Source organism: Sparus aurata, chromosome 9, assembly GCF_900880675.1.
Source record: "Sparus aurata chromosome 9, fSpaAur1.1, whole genome shotgun sequence".
NCBI classification, from domain to species: Eukaryota; Metazoa; Chordata; class Actinopteri; order Spariformes; family Sparidae; genus Sparus; species Sparus aurata.
Genome location: NC_044195.1, coordinates 26,157,874 through 26,178,764, shown reverse-complemented (window position 1 = coordinate 26,178,764; position 20,891 = coordinate 26,157,874). Strand labels below are relative to the sequence as shown.

Sequence of the window (20,891 nt, the reverse complement as noted above, 5' to 3'; positions counted from 1 at the left end):
CCATGTAAGATAAGCCTGTAGGGTTAATAACAAACGGTGCTGGTATATCACCATCAAATTCAAGGAAACAGGCCGTTGGCACTCCTTTCTAGATGGCAGAGGAACAATCAATGCAAAGTGTGTAACTGCTGGGTTATTTGACTAAACTGGGGCACAGAATGCCTCGAAGGGAACAGGAAATGACAACCGTAACATTTCACTCCAGTGGCTAGTGCCAAAGTAACTGTACAGTGTCGATACAATAAGTAGAGAGGGCAGGTCTGTTACCTCCAGCAGCCAGTAGAGGGCAACATGCAGCACTAAGTCCACTGATGAGAGCTAATTCACTTCCAATTTAATCTTTTTCTAAATTCAATTAGATCAAATGTGAATTATCATCTGTTGCTACGGTGCTAATAGAAAATTGTGACCTGGAAAACACACACACACACACACATTATGCATCAAGGGTTTCCAGAGACAAATAATGTCCACTATTTACAAAGAAGAAAAAAAAAAGCATTTATTCGGCAACACGCGCTGCAGAGCAATAAAAGCATACTCACAGCTGGAGGAAGTAAAGGAACAGTGTTACAAAGAAATGTTTCGGGCAGTGGTACAAACATCTTGTTCACTGTAGCACTTGATTAAACAGTTAAGAAGTTGGCTCTCTGGTCAAAGCTTCACGCACGCCGACACAGAAAGGTTGTAGGATTTCCTGGTAAATGCACATACACTCCGTTAATTAACATACATACTGTACATCCACAAACATAGTTTGATTTTTTTGTGTGTGTGTGTGTGTGATTTTGTTGGCACAACTGTTTAAAAATGACTCCAACATGAAGTCCACTTCTTAGGTATCTGAAATGTAGTGCATGTTATTTAAAAGACCAAAGCATAATAAGAAAATCTGAATTCATGAGGGTAATGACACGTTATCGATTTTTTAAAAGTTTGATGGCCTCCTGGATTGTCAACACCTATAGCACAGTACAGACTCCAAATTCAACAGTCGTGTAAAACAGGAAGTCATCTGAACTGTGAGAGGGGCTGGATTACATAAACACGGCAGAGCACCATTGAGAAAAACAGGTCTACTCTTTAATTCTAGACAATGCTCATTTACCAGCAACAAAATGCTAGTAACCACGAGCTTCTTTTCAGATGTTTAAATATTTATATGAAGCTGTGATTTGTTCCGTTGTGATTCACCAAAGATTTTATTTTTTGCTGCAGCTGAAAAACCACAAAGCGTCTTATGATTGATTTGTGGTTTAAGGCCTGATGAAAAAAAATTTAATAAAATAACCCTTTTTGGCAAACAAGTCCTCTTGTGGTTTTCTGTGGTCAGAAAATCACAGATCCTCGGATAAACTGAAAGAAATCTGCAGCCTCGAAGGCTCCAAGATGAAAACGCTTGAAACAGTCGTCCCAAAGACGCTCTGAAGTCAAAGAGATCAGAGTCGGGACAGATGAATGAATTAATGAGGCCAACATCTTCAACAGTCGACATTAAATGTCATCATAAAAGATTACAAACATGACAGACAGCAGCATTAGAGTTCCTTGTAAATTGATGAACATGGATTCAATGGGTTTATACGAACATAGACTGGGTTAAGATTGAGAGCAAGTAAAGAAATTAAGAGCACTGTTAACTTGACAAAGACGCAACAATTCTGGTGTAAAACACACTGAACGAAGGTCAAAGGCAGTATAATCGCTGAGTTAAACAGTGGACAACGTCTTGAGCAGCAGAGTTAGTGTCACTGGCAGTTTGGTTGTCGGCTTACTACGAGCCGTCAAGCACTGTAGTCCGAGTCACAGTCTCACAACAGTGGTTATCTTCCATTGAATCAAATTTCATTAAAAATGGCAAAAAAATAAAGTGGTTGAGATTGTTCCTAACACTAGACTATAACCAGCTATTACAAAAGATCAGATTTCATTTGAATGACGATGGCAAGGACGCTCTGCTTTGTTCCGCATTAACTTAACAGCTGTGTTGTGGGTTGTTACGGTCCATGAAGAGTTCAAAGTAAACAGCATCTTTCTCTGAAGCTCTTCTTGTTCTTCTTGTTCTTTCCTTTTCCATTTTTGTCTTTGTTTTCTGACATTTTCTTCCCTCGTACTTCACGCATCAGGTCAAAGAACACCTGCAGAGAGGAAACAAAGAATCATTTTGCACTTTTAACTGTTTTCATCATGCAAATGTGATACAGCGATGAGAGTATGAAAATTAAAATGTCAGTTTATAGTATTGTACTAACCTTGTCGACATTGGCTCTGGTTTTGGCCGACGTCTCCACATACTGGACACCCCACTCCTCTGCCTTCCCTCGGGCCTCGTCCACAGATACCTGCCTACGCTCCTCCAGGTCCGACTTGTTTCCCACCAGCAGGAGAGGGATCTTGTCCTCTTCCGCCTTCACCCGCAAGATCTGCTCCCTGCCGGCACAGCACAGATAGTGTACTTTTTGGTACTTGACCACTTTTCCTTCTCTAAATAAGTGAAATCTAACCTTTGTCTTTAGACTGCAAAATTTCTTCTAATTTTTTATTCCAACAAGGTTTATTGACGAAAATGTGTAAAAACTATTGTACCAGTTATCTAGATTGTCCTGATGGTACATACAATTTTAAAACCTAATTGATTTGGAGCCAATGCTTAAACAGTTCATTAGATTATAGTTTTACAGCTGTTCTGATTTAGGGGATTTCAGATTTGATTATTCTTCATTTCCTTTTTGCAACTCATGTCTTCAGGTATATATATAGGATGTCAAAATTTCCCCACTGTGTTCCTTTAAACTGCTTTGAAGCACTGAATGTCTCTTTGATTCTTGTTCAGTGTACATGAGTCTACAGAGCTGTTCAAGGAAACTGAGGTTCGGTATTTTGTTCTTTCCCTATGATGAAGAGAGGCTGTCTAAATCCTGTCGAGACAGATCCTCACTGGCACTCTTCTCTTTACAAATTATTATTTAACACACTACAGAAAAACAGTGTAACAAAGCTGTAGTGCAGGTTATATTTTCTAAATGACAGATTGCTGTAAGGAAGATACGTTACCTGAACTCCACAGTGGCAGTAAAGGACTCGTGCTCTGTGATGGAGAAGACCAGCAGGAAGCCCTCCCCGCTGCGAAAATAGTTGTCCCTGATGGCAGCGTAGTCCTCCTGGCCGGCTGTGTCCAGAATGTCGATCTGGACCTCCTCCCCGTCCAGCACCACCTTCTTCCTGTAGCTGTCTGCCTTGGTGGGCTCGTAGTCTTCAACAAACTGGGGATGAAAAGATACATTTCATTCTTTGAAGCCTGCTGAAAGTATTTGTTTGTATTTATCAAGCATCAGTTAAGCACGAGCGGTTATGTGCACACGGCTACACTGGTTGAAACGGAAGTGTGTGTGAGCAATCTAATGAGATGACTGAAACATGCAGCTGATTTGCTGCTTGGTAGCAGAGCCAAACAGAAAACAACATCTGTGGACTTGAGAAAGTGTCCTATTTTTGTTAACAAGGATGCCTACAGTATGAAAACTTCTTGCAGCTTTGCAGCACTTGTGTGATGAAGGAGCCTCTGCTGTTTCAAAAATTATGTTAGTTTCATGTAAGAGTTTGCAGCTTCACAGTTTTCTGAATCATTTTTTAGATTGAACCGCTCCTGCATTTACTTTACATAAAAAGTATCTTCATTGGTGAGCCACTGAAAGGACGGCTTTAAATTTGTTGACTCACCTCATCGTACATAAACTGCAGGGTGAGGGCCGACTTCCCCACGCCTCCACTGCCCACCATGATCACCTTGTGCAGTGTCAGGGAGCTCTGGTTTTTACCTTTACCGGTAGCCATCGCTGGATTCTTCTGTCCGTCTCTTTCACACACTCACACACATGCGCACACACACCCACGCATACACGTCTCTGTGCCCAGGCACTCTCTGACACAACCTGTGAATGACAAAAGTAGAAACATATCAGCACCTACTGTAAACAACCTCCACAGAGAGAGACCACAAGCGCGGGGACAAGTGTGGGGACAGATGGCAGTTGTTGCTTAACAGCTTTCGCTGTGACAGTTACTTGCTGTGCCAAGGCGCTAGGCTTTGCTCCAACGAATCTTGAATCCTAACCCCCACCCTTCCCATTAAAGTGCCAAATTGCCCACTCATGAATCCTAGAACTTTATAAAGTTCACCATCAAAAGGTCATTGCTGCTGATCAGAAGTAATGAAGCCATCATTCTTCACTGCAAGAAGGCATTTAGGAATGCATTAAAATAAGGCCGTCGTGTGCTAACCTCGTTATAAAGAAGGGAGACGTCACTGGCCATCTATCTGTGCTATATGGGCCCTGCCCTCAGAGGGTGAAGGCTCAGAGTCAATTGCTTTCGGCTAACTTCCATATCTTTTATCTCTGTCGGGCATAGCTTCAACCAGAGTGCAAATTCACTATGTTGTAAAAGCCGGTCTGTCGTGTCTTGACTTAGACAGCCTTTGGAGGGACAGGAAGTGATTGTATCAACAGTATCAGGTGTGTACTAAAGTCAGAACAAGTCATCAATCTGCTATTAGTAGCAATCTGTTGACAGGATATATTTCAACTATGTTCCTAATGTACAATTTCCCTGACATTTAAACAGAAGTTTTAAGTTAGTCCACTATTCTTAAAGTAAGACAACAATCAAAAAACATAGGTTAACATAATGTCACTATAAACATTTTGACTGGAAAGACATGATATTTCAGGGCAATTATGTCAATATGTAATCTAAACGTGCATGTACCTTTATAAAATAATAAGGTTAACTGTTTAATAGACTTGTCAAGAAATCTCGCACAGCTTTAATTGAGACCAGGACTGCAAGTGTAATTTTGTTATTATATCTTTGTCATCTAATAAATGAGTTTGAATAAGGGATGCACAATGTATTTGTCAGTTTATTGATTGGGTGGTAACTTGCACCTCTAACTTTGGCTTACTTTTTTGCTGATCTCTACAAACTTACACATTAACTGAACAAACCCTTGCTGTAACTTATGGCAATATGGGCAAGCGCCCATCTGTTACACGGAAGGTATGTTTTCTGCATTTCTATTGTAAATTAATTGTGTTTATCTGCATTGATTGCAGAGCACCCCAGTTTCTGTATGACTCCACTTGTGTTCTCATTGCAAAAATATTAATAACGTTAATAGCTGTAACTGCCAACATTATCACAAACAATGATTGGATAGTGGCAAAAACGTCAATACTGAGCATCCCTAGTTTGACTGTAATGATACACTGCATTAGAAACAGCCATTTAAACAGCCAATGGCCTTTTTAAAGATCATTTAATGCTTTAAGGGCATCTTGTGTTGTTCTGTAAATCATCAATAGCTGTACGTGAGGGACAGAAAATAAGACGAACTTGCCTATTAGTCCTCTGAGACTACCTCTGGGAGATCAACCAAACAACTGGTATCCTGTGTTCCTCTGATGCAGCAGAAATCCAAGGCCATCACTTCCTCTGAACTTCCCTACTGACACACTTCTTCTGTCTGATTAATACTAATGACACTCAGCTCTCATCAGTTAATCCAATGGCACATCCTGCACTTTTAGGTGTTAGCACTGACAGTTGTTATCAGGACTCCACCCTTTGCAATCATGCTGATACTGTAGGTCAACAAAGAGCAACCATTAACTAAACACGCAGCCATTTCCTCACCTCACTACCTACTATGAGAAGTCAAATACACAGTAAAACATATGCTAATGTCAACAGTTGTCAGATTACATTAATTCAAACTAATTACACCCAGAGTTGGTGCACACACTGTCTCACTTGCTATCCTGAAAGTCTGTCTTTCTGTCAGATGACACAATGTTGCTGCTGTCACATCACAGGGGACAACATATTATTTTCCCTTTACCTTTTTTCCTCTTACAATTTTATCCCCATCTGCACGGAGAAAGATTTCTTCCCTCCTCTCGGGATGTCACACTAATGGGAACTCTGAGCTGATTCATAGCATAGCAAAATCTGCTCCTCCCCAACAGTAAACATTTCACTTCGAGTCATACAGTGAGACGGAGTGTGCACAGACAGTCAACCTAACAGGGCTTAGGAGGAGAGAAAACATTCCCATGGATGGCAGAACAAACTGGTGATTTTATGTTTTTACATCAACTTTTTCATAATTATAGAAGTGTCAAAACCCCTCAGAAGCCCATCAAACCTGTTAAAGGCCCTGTGAGATTTTCATAGTTGCTGTTTCACACAAGCACTTCAGACTCCTGATGTGAAAGTAGATTTCAAGAATTTCTAAGGCTGCAGCATTTCCTCACATTGTCCAAAAGCAAGGGGGAACATGTGGTTTGCATCAAATAACGTACACTTCAGTATGCCAGCTATAGTGTGGCGACTCTCGGCGTTGAGGAAGTGGCATCATGGTTCCTCTGCCTCTGACAGGAAGTGGAGTTTGACCTGTCCTCTTCCTGTCTTTGTTATCAGTAACCAGGCCAGGGAATGGTCTCGTGGGAAGGATATCCACACAACACACCTATGCCAAACTCAGCACTTATGCATGGGGGTCACTTACTAAATTATTCACTTCTAACCCACTTCACTGCATATGTGCGCACACAGATCCCACAGCTATAAATAAAGCAATCACAGTGAATAAACTGAAGGCAAAATATATCTCTTAAATATGCTGAGCACACACAAGTGCTTAGTGCAACTTCTCCAGAGGAAGTTCAGACCTTAGGGGAGGGGTTCCACTATATTTCCCCCAGCTGCAGTTTACTATATGTTACATGCAGGGTTATAATGGAGGGCAGTGGCGAAAGAAGAATTAATATTCAGGCCTGACCCAGATATGTAACTGGTCCTTTTTAGGGGCTGTAGGGTTAAAGAGAAAGATGGGTGTAGTCTCACAGACCACTCTGGTTGCTAAGCTCCTGAAATATAGATGACACCGGTGTAGTGTGGGTTGCAGGGATTCATTAAGATTCCCTTTGGAGAATACACCAGTGTTGCCTCCCTGCTCACTGTCAACACTCCGGCATGGATGCACGAAGGTTCACCAGGACTCACACATATGCTAATAAAAGATCACAGCAAACAAATAGAGCCAAAGACAGAGCTGTGTTAATGCTACCCTGCCTTGCAAATGGGTCATTTTCCTGAAATAGAATATGACCACCAATCATCCACACTACCATCGAGGCATACTTCAACTGATTAGGCACAGATCAGAATAGGCATCCATTACAACTGATGTTATCGCTCAATCAGCTGATTTGTAATGGCAGAAAACTGTAACTGGTATTTGAATGCATTCCAATTGCTATCCCCTCATGTGCAGAAAAGTACAGCGCTCTTTCTTTAGGAATGATCTGTCCTTGAAGCATGTCTATGGATCCCTCTGCTTTTCCTGCAGTACCTGCCTTCTACTGCCTCTGCTTGCTTCTACTGTTTTCATCTAACATGAGTCTCAATGGCTATGTTGTTCTGGTATCAAGATAAACACTGTGTGTGTGTTCGTGTCCGTATATGTGAACTCAAGATATCTGAGCCATATATGAACCTGATTAATCTAATTTCAGACGACACAGAGGTGAGGGGATTTTCCTCTTCCCATCTGATGGAGACAGCAGGATCTTTTCTGGCGCTATTACAGCCCACCTAAATCCAAAGATCGGAGAAGGAGATTAGCTCAATGTGGCTGTTTCTCTCATCAGTACTGCTCAACTGAGTCGAACAAAACAATGAGGTGGCCGCAAGTGGGTGTGGTTGAACTGAAACACTACTGCCATGGTAATATTCAACAGATGTTATAGGATGTGATGTCATTTGAAGGGAGGAAAATTTATGAAATTCCACTTATATTGTGATATTCAGCATTCTCATACTCTATTCAGCAGAACTTCTTTTGTCTCTCTGACATTGCTAATGCTTGTCATATCAAAACAGTTCCTCCCTTGGTAGTTCTGCAGCCAACAACATAACCTAGGTGAATCATCTCAGTCATGAAGTTATGTGTAAGAAAGGGTTTTCTGTTACACGCAAACAACTGGGCTTCATGATCCTAAGGTTTGGTTTCCACAGAGCAATCAGCAATGCAAGATTCAGCAGTTAGTTTGGTCAGTACCAGTGGAGATCAGGAAACGATTTGGTCTACTTAAAAAGACAGCAAGACAGAAATGTTATAAAGGCACCCCACGATGCATACTAACAACCCCTGGCTAGGGGAGTGCACAGAGAAGCCTTTGACGAAACCGGGCAGCAGGCCGGCCAGCAGGGAGCTAAATCCTCTCGTTGTTACAATCCTTCTTACCTCTTAAACACTAAGTGGGCTACTTTTTGGATTTAACTCTATTCAAAACCGTTTTTTTCTTCTTCAAAACATGACACCATGTTGGCATACTGCATATATAGAGAAAAATGGAAAGAAAATATGTTTCTACACTATGACAACGTGTTGTAAAAGCTTTTTTGGGTGTAGTCGAAAACACACAACAGACATCCTTTCTAACCTCCCTGCAGCTGACCCTGATGATGTTATCCAAACATTCATGTCTTTCCCATTACTTTAGCATTCCACTGGACTGATTCATGGAGGACCGAACGAAGAGTTCTCAGCATCCATTCACTAACAAAGGTGTTTGGTCGTGTTGAGCGACTCCCTCGCTGGCTACCCACTACTCAAACTTGCTTTTTGCCTAAAAGGAAATGTAATAGACTCAGGGACATACTATCAACACAATGGTAGAGGCTAATAGTGGGAGTTGTAAGCCACAACAGCACCACAGAAAAATCTATCTCAACCCTCCCACAATCCTCTTTCCTTCACAGCTCAGATATGCTCATGAGGGCTTTGGTCATCATTCAGAGAGCCTTTTAACCTCCCTCCTTGGTGCTTTTTGTACCATTTTGAAAAGCCTGGACTGTCATCCTTATTCTACAATGCAACACTCCCATACTGTAACCAACAGCTTTAACACAGCCATGGGATTAATGAGAGGGAACAGGAGGTAAACTGTTCAGCGAAACCTTTCTGACTTTGTCACGAACTTTAACGTAAATGGGCACACAAGAAAGGCGATATTTATGGGCTGAGACAGCCTTCTCACTGCATGGTGTTGTAATTATCTCCTTGCCTGAAAGGGTATAGAGCACATTCAGAGTACAGATGAGTGTCAATTGGTAGCTCTGCTCAGCTGTGGAGAAAAGTGGAGGAAAAGAGGCTGATGGAAGTGGTGAAAGTGATGAGGGGATCTCAAAAAACCATCTCTGCACTCTGCACTCTTGCAAACATGGCAAACTCATGCTAAAGTCATGTCAGAATGCTTTTGACAATGCCACATAAGAGAAGACAGACATACTGATTAACCCAACAATGCATAGGTTACTGCTCACCATTTTTACATGTTTTAACACTTAACACTGGCAGCTAATGTAAGGATAAATTGTTGTTGAGAATAATAATAATTTTAATAATAATAATAATTTTCCTCACTGTCTATACTGTGCATCTGTATCTCATTCTTACTAGCGTTAGCAAAAACTGAGCCCCATCCAAAATTCCCAACATGCATGTTAAACCGCTTAAACAGTATCTGAGACCTTTTTTTACCATGTCCAATATCGTAGTATGAAACCCATACCAGCATTACACTATTTACAGAGAAACATAACAGCATGCAAGCACTGCAGTAGTGACAACAACCCAACATGCAATGCTGGTGTTTCTTCTTCTCTGGATCAGGCCGACTATATGCTACAATTATAGGTGTTTGAACAGTTTCCTCCCTTGAAGCTATGCCGGTCGTATTTGGTGACTTATTTTTTACAAGTGAATTGATGTTTTTGTTTGTTTAAAAAGGTACCGTTTGGTTTGAACTCCACCCTACCACTGAATTATGACACTGTTCTTCAAATAAATATTTACATAACTTGTTCCCCTTCGTTGCATAAAACAGGATGCATCACTTTTCATAATTGTCACACATAGTAAGCAATCACAACTAATGTATGTTCGGCAGTATGTCAAATTGGCTGCCTTGGGGGCTAGAAAAAAATCACTCTAGCCTTACAGTAATTCATTCCCCTGTAAGTGTAAAAAAAAATGCATAATTGTCTGATTAACATATCTACAGGAAGGATTAAACGACAGCTCCTGGCATATTCTGCAATGGCCACACGAGCAACAGGTTCTTAATTCCTCAAGCATGGCTCATATACTATTTAACTGACATACAAAATATATAAACCTCCCTTCCTCCATGCTCACAGAGGGCAGACAATTGATGGCGGCTAGGTATGCACTTAACTACATCACTATCTCCGGCACATAATCATTCACTTTCCAAGTCCAGTAAAAAATAAAAGCCATACGCCGCTCTCTCTGTCCTTTCCCTACACTTTCACTGCCAACATCATTAGCAGATGGTTTTCTGACTCTGGCGCCATTACACCCCTAGAACTCAGGTCATTCTGGGACCTCATCAGAAAATGAAAAAGGAACTGATCAGAGTAGCAGATGGGGCTCTTTGATACAAGCCAGCCAGGTTAGGTCCAAACTGAGGGAAATTAAGTCTGCAGAGAATTGTCAGTGCTATAAGAAAGAACCAGAGGGCTTAGCATTAAGATTCAAGTGAGGGAGAACATGGTTGGACCTATAGAGATTAACATCCAGACAATCTTGACAAAGACAGAAGAGGAATGCAGGGTCAGTTCAGTCTCAAAAGCCCTTTCTCTATGTCTGAAGTCATTAGCTTGCCATTGGTCCGCTGCTATGCAGAAAATGTTTCTTTACCAGAATTGATCAAAATCTAGCTCTGTCGTCGTTCGCACTAAGTGGCTAAAATGTTGCCAATGTTGGTCAATGCCTGACCCATTTCACTAGATTGAATTTCACTGGAGAGTTTCCACTTCCTGTCATGGTCAGATGTTGTTTCTTCAGGCATTTTCCTTAAAAAGTCTGTATCAGCATTTAGAAATGAGATACTATTGTGGCAAAAACACTACATATTTGGATGACATAATTATAAAAAAAATATCAGCCCTTAAAAGTTCCACAAGAGAACAATCTGTATAAGCTTTTAGAAACCTGAAGTACACTGGTCGAGCCTGACAACGCTGCTAAACAATTCCTGAAATGTTTTCCCTGAACACACTTTAATTGTGCTGCGATCAGCATTGTGCTTATAGGTTGTTTACGAGGGGCTTGACTGCATGTGATTTCAGATGTGTTAACTGTCATAAACAGCAACACTGCTGACTGGGTGACTTGAACTTGACTCACAAGCTTAACCCTTCAATACACTCAACCTGAGGACGCACAAGATGAGTAGAGCTACATGGATTAGTCGATTAAAAGAATATTCATTGACAACTTTCTGGATGAGTCATTATTACTTCAGTCATTTTTTTAGAAAATATTTCAGACATTTGCTGGTTAAGGGAAGGATTGTCAATAATTATATAACATGAAGAGTATTGAGTCTTGGGTTTTGGAATCTTGGTTGCATAAAGGAAGCAATTAAGGGACTAAGGGAAATTGTGAGAAGCATTTTACAAATGTTGGCATTTTAACAGACACAAAAATGAATCAGTTAAATGTGAAAATAAAGTGCAGTTGAACTGTTAATGAAAATAATGTGCGAGACCTGCCATAATTCCGAGATCTCTGGCCTGGATTTTGTGGAGGACATCACACACAGCCTATATTCACAAATCTAGCCATTGTGGCTACTTTTAAGACGTGACAAGTAAACCTCCACATTTATGTCACAGTTAGTAATGTCATTAATAAAACAACTTGCAGGTCTAGGATGCAGTAATAGTACTTAGCTCTCATTCACTAATGAGACTTGGAGACTCACGGTTAACCTCCAACTCCACCACAAGACAAACAATTCATTCAAACATGATTCAAAAGGCCCCAGGCAGATCTGTGGATTCAATAATGAAGCAGCAAACCAGTGATATGACGCCTTTGCTTTTTCATGTTTAATCTACTGAAGCTTCACAACTACACATCTGATTTTCATTAACAAACATCTCCAACTGTAGCTGAACACACTCTGTGACGGACAGAGAAGATTACTGGTGCAATAATTTATACAACTTATTGTATGCCTCTGATAATGGCTCCCGGCTCTGAGTGTTGAGAGGCCTGACTGCTAATGATTATCCTATTTGATTAAATTTGTCAAGTGTATGGTGAGAGCGGATTTAATGACAGAAGTTTCTTTTAACTTTCTCTCTACTCTCAAAGCTAATGTCTCAGCATTTTGAAGTCTGTCAACAACAAACAGGCTTCCGTTATGGACAAGATTAGCTAAAGGTGTTAACGTATAGCCTTCAGATAAAACTCAACACGCATTCACCAAGTGATAATTTATTCTTTCAGTACGCATCGAAAAATAACTGGACAAATGTGAAGTGAAGCGGATCCCTACTGTGTTTCTGTACCACATAGCCCTGCATTCATCTAGTAAAGCAGGCTATGGTGAAAAGAAAAACAGTCAGTTTAAGATTTTTTTTAGGTTGTTTTAACTAGGGTTTATCCACCCCTGAGACACATAAATCTGGATGATGAATTACAGTTGTCACTCTCTTTTAGGGCTGTACAATAAGATAACGTTTGCATCACAATTTGCATATTTTACTTCAAAACAAGAAACTATTGAAGTCATGATGATGTGACATTTGTTGGGGTCTGCAGAAAACAAATATGTGTTCTTGCATCTGGAGAAGTAAGATTAGTAGGCCCGGGCATATCTGCAGGACTGCAGTTTTTCATTATAAATTTGTTTTGTCTCGCATTTTAACTTTAAAAGATAAAAATGCATCTTCCGGTATTTGGATATTGTACATTGACTTACTGCGATAATATTGTGATTCATTGTGCAGCCCTACTTTCCCTAATATCAAAATAAGAGTTATTATAATTACAAGAACACAAATAGCCTACACGGGCATTGATGTGTATTGTGTCTGTAATGAAACAATATGAAAAAGTTTTTTTTTTAAGATTATCATTATTATTATTATTATTATTATTATTATTATTATTATTATCATTATACATAATTCCCAGTTAAGTTTTACTGTAGCAGTATTTTTTAGACAATTATGTTTTTGGTCAACTGAAAAATATCTGCCTCCATCACATAACTATGTCACATTTGTTTGATAATCTCATTTAAAGGATCGTTGCCAAAGAATGTATATCTGCCAACATATCGACATCTGCATTAATTACTCTTGTATATTAATTACGGCATCAGCCCCAAAAATCCAGTATGGGTTGGGCTCTAACTGTTAATGAGATGGGGTGAGTTTTGCTTTGCCAAAACTGTCCACAATCCCCTAAATCTGCATGTAAACAAAACAGGCTGATAAGAGATGTTACACCCATCAACAAAATGGTGCATCAGTAAACACGGGCCATTACTAAACAGCAACAACAGCATATAATACTAGTTATCCAGCACTAATACACTGTCTGGAAAACATAAGAAATATACTATTTTGAACTTGATGAGCCCACATTTCTTTGCTGCCTTTACAGGAGTAAATATGTATAAGGTTTTAATATCCCCCCCTTGATTTCAATCAAATAGATGGGACACACACACACACACACACAGGGAGATAGTGTGTGGCAATGCTGGCATTACACCCCGCATAATTAACAAATAACTGCCAAAAACAAAATGGTGGGGGTGGAAAAGTACTCTGTTACATTGTTTTTGCTGACACCAACATTAAGTTAGCTGAAGAAACCATGAGCCAGCTTGGGTGTGTCATCTCCTAAGGGGGGGAAAACTTTTCAGAACAAGCCTGTTTGAGTAATTATCGACGGGAAAGTATATTTAAAGATGAGCTAATAAAGTCGCTATAGACAGGTAATAAGGCTGATAAAAAATTTATGAAATGAACACTTTAAAACGCCTGCGTTGCTACTGTCAAACAGTGAGGTAAGTTAGCTAGGTTAGCTAACTTTTGAGCTTTTTAAGCTAACGGCTGGTCTAACGGCAGCTGACCATCAACACAAAAGCCTCATAAACATGGACTTTGATAACACGACTACCGTTAAATCCGCAGCACCGCCGTGGCAGCTGTTAGTTACCTCAATGAATATACATCACATTTAGACACATTTGTTCAAATCATCCATTAAAAACAGGAGGGTGAAGTTACGAAGCGGCAGTGAATTAGCATAAAATGTTGTCCACATTTTTACCGTTGAAGAGCAGAGACTGCTTGCTAACCTAAAGATAACTTACAGGCGATTATTAACATAACGTCTGATATTAGCGTTACGTTACACGGATTAAACATACGAATACGAGCCACACGAACTACAACACTGAAGCAGGTATTTAAATTAGTTTAAACCATTGGACGAGTAATGAGTTTTATTTGCACCCATCTTATATTAAGCGGTCACCCTTTTTCTGGGTCGCTCGTCCTTCCTTAAAACAGGTGTGGTACTTTAGTGCTCTCTGGCCGCCGTGTGAGCAAACACTCAGTCATTTCAGTCCGATAAGATATCTGTGGAGCGCTTACCCGAAGCAGGATTTGTATTTCTGCCCCTCGGTTGATGTTATCTTGACGCCTGCATTAATAGAGCATTTCGAGGCATTGGTTCTCCAAATGCAAACCGCTCCTGCAACAAAAGCCCCACCTTCCGGAAGTGAAAACTACGGATGGCCGGATGTAACGTCATCGTGACGTCTCACTCAGGCTGTCACTGTTTAAAGTTTTTTGGGTTTTTTTCACTCAAGATATTTAGAATATATTAAGGCATGTCAACACTGCAACAACCCAGTCTATCTAAAATAAAAGATAGAAATAGAAAATACACGTAAATAGTAAATAGTTAGCAATTCACAGACAGGGACATTTGTGGCACCTTAAAGGACCCCATCACTTTGGTTTTGCCCCTAACTACTCAAATTAAGTATCCTTAATAATGCAAATGTAACTTGTAACTTTAATAGAGTGGTGTAGTTAGTAATCCCAAAACCAGGAAATCAGTTAGCTTTTTTTTCCATCCTTCATTTTAATGTCTGAGTTTCATAAAAACATTTTTTTTTTTAAATGTATTCAGTTAAATGCCTGAAATAAAGCCTGAGGTTACCACAAGTTTTGTTCTAAGACATAAAATAAATCATTAAATGTCCCATTACTAAATTATAAAGTGGCTAAATGATACCACAGAAGTTGGCAGGGACATTTAACACCATCACACCCGAAACAGAGACTCATCTACTAACTAGTCTGTCTTTACAGGTTGACTTTATTTACATATTATTCTAACTTTAACTTTACAATTCAATTAGCAGAAAATGTGTTTAAAGTTAATGTGTAGTAAGACGCTTAGTGGTTGTCATGTTTAAGTCATGTGACCACAGTGTAGTCTGTTTTTATAGCCTGATGTTACCTTTTTGTGTAAAGGGATCTAAATTACGCTTTGAAAATCACAAGAGTGGTGTTCATCTCTAAAGATTATCTTGCTGAATAAATCCCATGGCCTTTTTTTAAGGGAACCAGGGTGATGCTAACTTCCAGGTTGGCCAACAAAAATACGTCATCGCTACACAACTCTATAGAGAGAAAGAAGGTCCCCTGGGGCAAACCAGAAAGGGCATGACTTCTGTTCTCTACAGTTCCACAGTGTTCTACTGGAACTAGATTATTTTTGTTACTGATGAGCCTGATTATTTTCTTTTGTCATTAACTGCTTGGTCTTGAAAATACAGGCTAATGTGCAAAAGGAAATCCTCAACATAAATTTCCACTGCCATGGTGATGTTTTCAATTATCTTGCTTTTCCCAACAAAAGACCTAAATGTAAAAAATATTTGCTGTAAAAGAATATATAGAAAAGAAAACTTGAATTCTCACAATTTTTGCAAAAGAAATAATTCAAAGGTGCAATATGTAAGCATTGGCCACAATTAGAACCGCAATTCTAAAAACAAATAAAGGTCAGTGTTTAACCAGAGTTACAGCTAACTGCTCCCAGTAGTCTCGTTATTATTATTTAGCTCAATTAGCAGTGCAGCTAGCGGTCAAGACTGAGAGCTCAGAGAACCAGGGGACTGCTCACAAGGGCATGCTAAATACAAAATACAGATGCTGTTTTAATTTTTTTTTATTAAATCAAATGATTGATTGAAATATTTTTACTCAAAAATTGCTACCAATTAATTTTTTTTCAAGCTTGCTGATAGATTTTGGATAATAATAAAAAATAATTTAAACCGATGGATGTCGGATCGGTTCAATATTCAACTGAATGTCCAAAACTCAACAGCACAGTTTACAAAATGTTTACAAGGAACAAATGAACCATTAACACTATTAACATGCTACTCTCGGGGTGCCATTTAACTCAGTTGGTACAGCGCGCGCCCCATGTGCCGAGGCTATGCAGCGGACCCGGGTTCGACTCCCGGCCCGGGTCCCTTTGCTGTGTGTCACTCCCCCTCTCTCTCCCCCTGTTTCCTGTCATATCTTCAGCTGTACTTTCAATAAAGCCATAAAAAGGCCAAAAAAAAAAACATGCTACACTCCTCTGGGTCCAATTTCAAAGATGCCAATAAAACTGCGTTCACTCCTTTTATAAACATTATTTCATATGACAGTATTCTGACAAAACATCATATTCAATCATGATTTTATTTTGCCTCAAAGTCAGAGCTTTTAAAAAGGCTTAGAGGGGACATGGTTTGTTTGGTTTTCAGCAATAAACACTGAGAAGCCAAGGACACTTTTATGATCATAGATGAAATGCTTTTAAAAGGTAGACAATGGAACTTAGTACTCATGTAGCCTACAATGTGCAGCGGAACAGGGAGTGCAATGTTTTATTGCAGTGCGTTAACATTGCCCTCTGTGACCCTGGGTGGGAATAATAGAGTGCGTACAGCAAATGGATGGATAGCAATGATACAACTGGGAGCGTTTTATAGTCACATTTATAGTTGTGGTAGAGTTGAATAAAGACTCATACTCGTCACCGTGCTCTCCCAACAGATTTTGTTAGAACGCAGGCTTCAAACATGAATTACGGTGTGCTATCCCACTATACTCTTCCACTTTATTTTATTTTTCATCTTAATTGCAGGGAGCACATATAGAGCACGTATGTTTCAGGTCCCAGGCCCTCTAGTGTGTGGCACCGATTTAGGGCGCTTGATGCTCCAGAGGATTTTCTCTCATATATTCTTGGACACAGACATTACAAGAGCATAAAACACACTCATGATATAATGTGTTATTCAAGAATGTATGTTATAGGTATATATTTAGATATAATCATAATATTGAACATATTCAATGCACTGGAGGGGGAGAAGAGACAAAAAAAAAAAAAAACCTGCATTGCCGTCACTGTTTAAATTCAGTGTTTCGACCTTGCACGTCGTCTTTGGTTGTTTTACCACTTTATTCATGGCCTCGATACAATTTTATGCTTTACATCAATGAGCTGCTGGGGACCGGGCCTGAGTAATGAATGGCACTACGAGAGCTTGATGCACTAGGCTGGCCCTCTACGGCTCTACTTTGCTTATTTTGTCTCTGCGGAGGTAATGATGTGATTGATTTAATACGCCTCTAAGTATAAATGTTGAGAAGCCCTCTCCCTCTCCACTCCCCTGCTGCTATTAAGGTGGAAGGGAAATAAATGAAGGTAGAGCATGTTGGGGAGTGCAGACCTTTTATATTGCTGCTCTTATTTTAGGTCATATTATGCCCAGCGGCCATAACTGATGCATTTGCAGAATCCCCGGAGAACCTAGCCGCTCTCACAAAAATATGTGCAATTCCAGCACTGAACCCGTCCATGTGGAACCATGTTACAACGCTATTAAATACTTCTTGGTTAACAGAGGTAGGCAGACAGGTGGACCACAAACTGCAGTATGGACAGTGTTGAACACCCTTGATAGATAATGACACAGGCTCTTCAGGCGTGCACCTAAAATAGACACAAACCGGAATGGCACTCAGTAGAGAGGATACCTCCGCCAAGGCCAAACAGACCCTTTTTATTCAATCGAGCCTAATCCAATATATTCCAATCCACTAGGTCTGGATTTGTATTTGGATCCGCATCAGCTAGTTCTCACTCATAGCCGCTTGAATACACCTGACTTCTTTCATTAACATCAAGATGGCAAAAGAAAAATCTGAATCCGTCCCCGTTACCTGGATCGGCACCAAAAGCTAATGGGGTCTTTTCTCGGCCGAGAGCAATCCTCCATACGAGTTTCATGGAAATCTCTTCACCTTGGCTGCAAACAAACCAACCAACCAACAGATAGATGCACACATGTGAAAACATCCTCCAGGAGAGAGACCTCCTATTAGCCTACCAGTTCTGCAACTGGGCAGTGTTTTTGTTACTGATTATTTCTAGTCGGTGGGCTTGCTGTTATTACTGACAGCTACATTTCAACATTTTGAAAGTAATTACTGCTCACTTAGCTTTAAGTAGTAGTCCACAAGCATCCTATCAAGGAATAGATTTCAACATCCTGCTGTCAGTTTATAAGGCACTGAATGGTTTAGGAACAAAATACATTTCTGATCCGCTGAAGATCTGAAGGCTAAACACCTCTTTGTTTACCACTGCCTTTTATGTATTTTATTTATCCCACTGTACTGGGATCTTTATTGTCTTATTTTTCCATTTATATATATGTATTTATGTACATACATACATATATATATATATATATATATATATATATATATATATATATATATATATATATATATATACGTATATATATATATATATATACATATATACATATATACATATATATATATATATATATATATATACGTATATATATATATATACATATACATATATATATATATATATATATATATATACATATACATATATGTATATATATATATATATATATATATATATATATATATATATATATATATATATATTACAGTCTGCACCACTGATGCATATCTAAATTGCTGTAACACTGTAATTTTACTTTTGCTAGGGGAAAGGTTTGCAAAATAGAGGAGGAGTTGCAGTTTTTTCACCTTAAGTTCGAGATAATAAATGCAAAAAGTTGGCGTTCAAAAGGTTTTACTGGCTGATGCCTTTGTGACTCTCATAAAGTGCAGATCAGTGCTGCAACTATTGGTTAATGGATTCATTAGTTGGATCAATACACAATTAATTGCTTATTATTTTGATAACTGAATAATCATTTTAGTAATTGTAGCAAATTTTCAAGCAAAAATCTCAAACATTTGCTATTTCTAGTTTCTTTAATGTAGAAACGTCCTCCTTTCTTGTTTTTCTCATTCGTGAGTTAGAAGAGTCTTTTGGTTTTGGATTGTTGGTCGAAGCAATTTACAGATCATTAAAGAAAGGTCACTTTGGGCTCCGGGAAATTCTGACTGACTGCAATTTTCACAACTTCACAAAAACAAAACCTTTTATAGGTTAAACGATTCATCGGGAAAACAATCAGCTGGTTAATCAATAATGAAAACAACCTTTAGTTGCGACCTGCGTGTAAATATCTTGATGCTGCAGCCGCCACAGTCACTCAGAGTTCATGAAGAGAAAATATGCTCCAACTTCCTGTGTTCCCATATATACAGAATACAGACATGCGAGGCTTCTCCTCTGCCTACATAAGTCGACCTTGACTAACTGGTTTAGATGAAACCCAGAGAGCAGAGGAATCAAGAATCTGTATGCACAAATAAAGCTGGTGGGCTGATGTGAGACCATAACTCAACCCAGTCAGACTCGGTGAGGGGGAAGAATACTGCACCGTTGTATTTGTGCAGATGGGAGCACTGTGTCTTCTTTGGCAGAGGATGATAAGAAGGTGGGCAGCAGAAACACAGGCCGACACAAAGCTAACCCTTTGGCTTCTAATTTGGTGCACAGCTCATACAGACCTGCAAAGCCTATATATCTTAGGCTGTCCTGCTACTGATATACACCACTGTCAGTGTGTTCTGTGCTCAGATGAGCTTTCAGTCTGTGTACACACAAGTTCAATACTAAGGCAGAAGACTGACACCTCTGCTTTTTCACAAAGTTGAGGGATTCATTTCATATTCTCCGAGAATGGTTTTGAGCTCATCGTTGAGTGCATTCATTTATAAACTCCACCAGGTGGAGCCAGAACTTCCATCACAGCCTCGTCATCTCATAAGCACCTTTCTGCCATGGGACCTGTAACACTGGAAATAGGCTCGTCTGCAGGATGTCATGGTTCACCAAACTGATTTAAACTGATCTAAATTTGATTTAGCTGCAAGCCTCGTCTGTTGTTTAGAAGCAGAAAACTCTGGCTTCACTGTGCAGGGACAGTAAAAGCTCATCTAATTCTATCATGAAGTAATTCATCCCTCGTTCGACACATCGGTAAAACTGTTTAAATAATTATTCAGTGTGTCATATTTCTAGAAACAGTCTCTCTTTGGACCATTAGCACATGTATGTGTCCCAAAGTTCAGAGCACTTGTGTCAAAGTTAAAAGCGCCAGGAAAGATGTGCTTATTTTGACACATTTCTAAACTATTAAGGGATAAGTTCACCCAAAGATTGAAATTCAGTCATTGTCTACTTTACGCGGATGAAAAGTCGGGCGAAGTTTTGTAGTCCGCAAAGCATTTCTGGAGCCTCACAGCAAAACAGCGCTGCAACAAAACACAAAGCGGCGTAATCCAAGTCTCGATCCCAAACTGATTTGATTAGGTTTGATAAGATGTAGTAAGATCAAAATCTCAGGAAGCCCAGACAAAGCCCAAATTGACTAGGAAAGCTGTTCTTTAAACACTTGACGTATTGGTAAAGCTCATTCACTCAACTCAGACAGGATGTGTGCCAGTGC

At 39.6% G+C, this 20,891-nt stretch overlaps 1 protein-coding gene across 1 annotated transcript; it reads right to left on the bottom strand.

The window, feature by feature from the left end:
- Positions 1 to 474: 474 nt before the first annotated feature.
- Positions 475 to 14,707, bottom strand: ralba (v-ral simian leukemia viral oncogene homolog Ba (ras related)). Its single transcript, XM_030428671.1, has 5 exons — positions 14,554 to 14,707; positions 3,721 to 3,932; positions 3,055 to 3,263; positions 2,253 to 2,430; positions 475 to 2,138 (listed from the first exon to the last, which is right to left on the bottom strand). Exons 2-5 carry the CDS (start codon positions 3,832 to 3,834, stop codon positions 2,016 to 2,018), a joined length of 624 nt encoding a protein of 207 aa, XP_030284531.1. The 5' UTR covers positions 3,835 to 3,932; positions 14,554 to 14,707; the 3' UTR covers positions 475 to 2,015.
- Positions 14,708 to 20,891: the final 6,184 nt, after the last annotated feature.

Excerpts from the sequence above, each read along its gene's own strand:
- ralba (XM_030428671.1), bottom strand. The coding sequence starts at position 3,834 with ATGGCTACCGGTAAAGGTAAAAACCAGAGCTCCCTGACACTGCACAAG. Across the intron at positions 2,431-3,054 it reads ACTGCCACTGTGGAGTTCAG|GGAGCAGATCTTGCGGGTGA; the intron begins GTAACGTATCTT and ends CTGTGCCGGCAG. Across the intron at positions 2,139-2,252 it reads CCAGAGCCAATGTCGACAAG|GTGTTCTTTGACCTGATGCG; the intron begins GTTAGTACAATA and ends TCCTCTCTGCAG.